This window comes from Orycteropus afer, unplaced genomic scaffold (assembly GCF_000298275.1).
Source record: "Orycteropus afer afer isolate SDZICR_OR568_19922 unplaced genomic scaffold, OryAfe1.0 scaffold00182, whole genome shotgun sequence".
NCBI lineage: Eukaryota > Metazoa > Chordata > Mammalia > Tubulidentata > Orycteropodidae > Orycteropus > Orycteropus afer.
This window is the reverse complement of record NW_006921769.1, coordinates 3,030,689-3,034,157: the sequence shown is the minus strand read 5'-3', so window position 1 is coordinate 3,034,157 and position 3,469 is coordinate 3,030,689. Positions and strand designations below refer to the sequence as shown.

The 3,469-nt window shown below is 41.3% G+C and overlaps 1 protein-coding gene across 1 annotated transcript; it reads right to left on the bottom strand.

Moving 5' to 3' along the window:
- Positions 1-1,616: 1,616 nt before the first annotated feature.
- On the bottom strand, positions 1,617-1,978 carry DYNLRB1 (dynein light chain roadblock-type 1). The gene is made up of 2 exons (XM_007947363.1): positions 1,782-1,978; positions 1,617-1,710 (listed from the first exon to the last, which is right to left on the bottom strand). Exons 1-2 carry the CDS (start codon positions 1,976-1,978, stop codon positions 1,617-1,619), a joined length of 291 nt encoding a protein of 96 aa, XP_007945554.1.
- Positions 1,979-3,469: the final 1,491 nt, after the last annotated feature.

The following is a 3,469-nucleotide window of genomic DNA, read 5'->3' as shown; positions in this document are numbered from 1 at the left end:
TCTGCATTGAAATCAACTCAATGACAGTGATTTTTTTTTTTTTTTTCCCCATCATAAGGGATAGAAGGAGCTGTGGTGGCATAGTGCCCAAGGCATTTGACTGCTAACCAGAAGGCTGGTAGTTCCAACCCACCCAGCCATTCCTCGGAAGGAAGACTGGGCAGTCTACTTCTGCTTTGGAAACCCAAGGAGGGGTCGCTATGAGTCGGATCTGACTCCATGGCAATGAGTTTTTTTTGTTTTGTTTATGAGAGGTGGAAAGGTGTAAATTAGAATGACAGTTTATTAACTAACATGTGAGAAATAGAATTGGCAAAAGGAATTAAATATATCTTCCTGAGTGGTACATGTTCTGCTTGTTGGTGGGTTGTGAGGAAGGAATTAGAACTCGAAGGTTGGTTATAATGATAAGAGAAAGTTTATGTGTAAGGCATTATTTTTGTGTCTGCTTTCTCTTGGTTCCTGGACTAGAGTCTTTGTTTTGCTCATACAGCTTCAGTAAAATGAGTCCAGTCCCTGCACTCATCCATCCTCACAATAGGGCTTTTCTTGCATATATATATCAGTCAGATCACATACTCTTTCTCTCCAGATTTCTTTTCTCTTTCTCCTCATTCTGACTACTCTTAAGATTGACACCATTTTTCATAAGTCATGTTAATAATTTCAAACATCATGCCTCAGGTTTTAATGAGAACCATTTAGTGTCTTTTAGGTGACTTTGCGTAGCTTTACTTTGATCTACTTTGTGATAATTTTCTGTACTATCAAGGGATAATCTTATATTTAGATTTCCCTTTGCTCCTTTGTACTGCATACAATTTGAAATAGACCAAGACTCCTGGTAGGGAAATGAATCAGGAGGTTAACTCAGGACTTCATCTGGACTCACAGTGATATTCCACCTTTGAGGCTTGCATCGCTGCTTCTATAGTCTTTCCATACTTTAGAGGCTTTGCTATGGGAATGAAGACAAAAAGATGGATCTGCCAGACTTTTCAGATTACACATGACAAACTAGTGATTATAAACATGAATGAAGGAGAGGATGGAGTCTCTCTGAAGTGACAAGACTCCAGGGGAGTCAGTTTTGTGGGAAGATGATCAAGTTTTGACAAAGCTGTAGTAGATCATCCAAGTAGAAATGATCATAGGTCAGGGTTTGATATTGTGACTGTGTTGATAGGTCGAGGCCAGAAATGTACTTTTGGACAATCCATACTACAAATACAGCTGTCTGATTTTTTTTTTTTTTAAAGCAAGCATCTTGGTTATTTTTAGTTAAAGAAAAACAGCCTTTTCCAAGGGTGACAAATGAACTGAATGAAGGTCAGAAGGAAGCCGGTTGGGCTGTTTCTCACAAGCTCTTGCTCCCAACCCCAGAAGTGATGGGGGGGGAGGGGATCTTCCTAGAAGAAGTCCCTCAGCCTGGGAACCTGGGAGCAGTTGGTGCACCTGAGGGATTCCTGTGGTGGGGGGAGTGGAGCCCACCCTTGGTCACTAGATTGGTGTGAGTGGGCTCTCAGGTGACTTCCACTTGCAGGGGGGTTGGCATGATCAACACTAGTCATCTTGGGGAGCATTAAATTAAGGAATAACACCGGGGCAAGAGTGGCTTACTCAGTTGGATTCTGAATCACAATCAGGAAATAGTCTTTATCTGGTGCAACCATAATTTCATTTTTCTTGGAGCAAATTCGAAGGATTTGTTTGTTTGTTTTTTCCTATTTCTAATAACAGTGCTTGGCACCAATAAACGTTTGTTGGATAAGTGAGTAAAAAACTGACCCTGGGGGTCAGTTTCACGCACGGTGTTCCGTGCCTTCAAGATGAAGTTGTGCATGAGGTTGGCGTACTGTGTAGTTGTGGAATTGTCCATGGTGCTTTTGATGGGAATTCCTTCTGTGTTCACCACGATGATTCCCTGCACACCCTTTTGGTTCTGAAGTCGCTTCAGGGTTTCTTCCACTTCTGCCATCTCGGACTGATGGGGTAGCTCAGCGTCGCCGGCAGGCAGCCCAGTCCCGGTGCCTGTCTAGCTCTCTGATCTTGAACATATCCTTTTTTCTAGTCATTTTTAAAAGTCTCTAACAAGGTACTATCATGTCTTAAGTTCTTTTGGATGCTGACTTGATGATTAATAATAAAATGGCTGACTTTTTTTGGTGTTAACGCTAATTGCTTTTATAAACAGTATCTCATTTAATCTCCAGAAGAATTGGATACCCTTATTACAGTTATTCCCAGGATTCTTTTGAAGATTAAATGAGATGCTGCATATAAAAGCAATTACCCTTGTCCCTGTCATAAGAGCTCTGGTTGTACAGTGGTTAAGAGCTTGGCTGCTAACTGAAAGGTCTGGTGGCTCAAACCTACCAGGCACTCTGTGGGGGAAAGATAAAGTAGTCTGCATCTGTAAAGATGACGCTTTTGAAACCCTGTTGGGTAGTTCTGGTCTGTCTTACAGGGTTGCTCTGAGTTGGAATCAACTTGATGGCAACAGGTTTCGTTTTTGGTTTTATCCCTGTGTTGTGCAAAAAGGTTGATGTGTTTGGCTGATAACTGAAAGCTTGGAGGTTTTAGTGCATCCAAAGGTACCTGGGAAGGCCTGGCAGTCTCCTTCTGAAAATTCAACCACTGAAATTTCATTGGAGAGCATCTAATCTGATACACTTGGAGTTGCCATGATTTGGAATTGCCTTGATATCAACTTTTTAAAAATTTCTGTCATAAAGGAGGGGAAGCAGGCTTAGAGAGGTACCCAAGATCACAAAACTACCAAGAATGTAGTTGGGAATCTGATTTGTAGGTGTTTGACTACCAACACCTATAGATACATTGTTATCCACTACCTTGCATTGCCTCTTAGTTAAATAATTTATATGAAAATAGTCTAACAAGCATAAGGCTGTTCTTTGGGTAATAGAAAAGCATTTTTTGAAAAATAAAACTTGAAATGAGAAGAGTAGAATGAGATCTTAGGTGGAGAAGGCAATGGGCTGGACTGAGTCCTGAAATGATATCCATAAGAGAATAAGGAATATAGAGGAAGAGGAATAAGAAGCAGGAGAATTCAGGGAAGGATGATTTTGATCCAAACAAAGTGTGTTAAAGAGGAGGTTATTTAATACCAAGTAGATTCTGACTCCTAGCAACCCTATAGGACAGAGTAGAACTACCCTATTAGATTTCTTAAGCTGAAATCTTAATGTGGACAGATCACCAGGTCTCCCCTCATCCCCATCCACGGAGTTTCTGGTGGGCTTGAACCACCAATCTTTCAGTTAGCTGCTGAATGCTTACCTATCTTACTGTCAGGACTCCTTGAGAGGAAGGATAAGATAGGAACGGTGAAAATTCTGTAAGCTGGCCTCCTCTCATCCTCAGGTATCACCTAAATATCACTTCATCAGAGATCCATGAGTACCCAGTGCTTAGTATAATAGCTGGTGCATCACAGGTGCTTGAC

Excerpts from the sequence above, each read along its gene's own strand:
- DYNLRB1 (XM_007947363.1), bottom strand. The coding sequence starts at position 1,978 with ATGGCAGAAGTGGAAGAAACCCTGAAGCGACTTCAGAACCAAAAGGGT. Across the intron at positions 1,711-1,781 it reads ACTGACCCCCAGGGTCAGTT|ACAAATCCTTCGAATTTGCT; the intron begins TTTTACTCACTT and ends AAAAACAAACAA.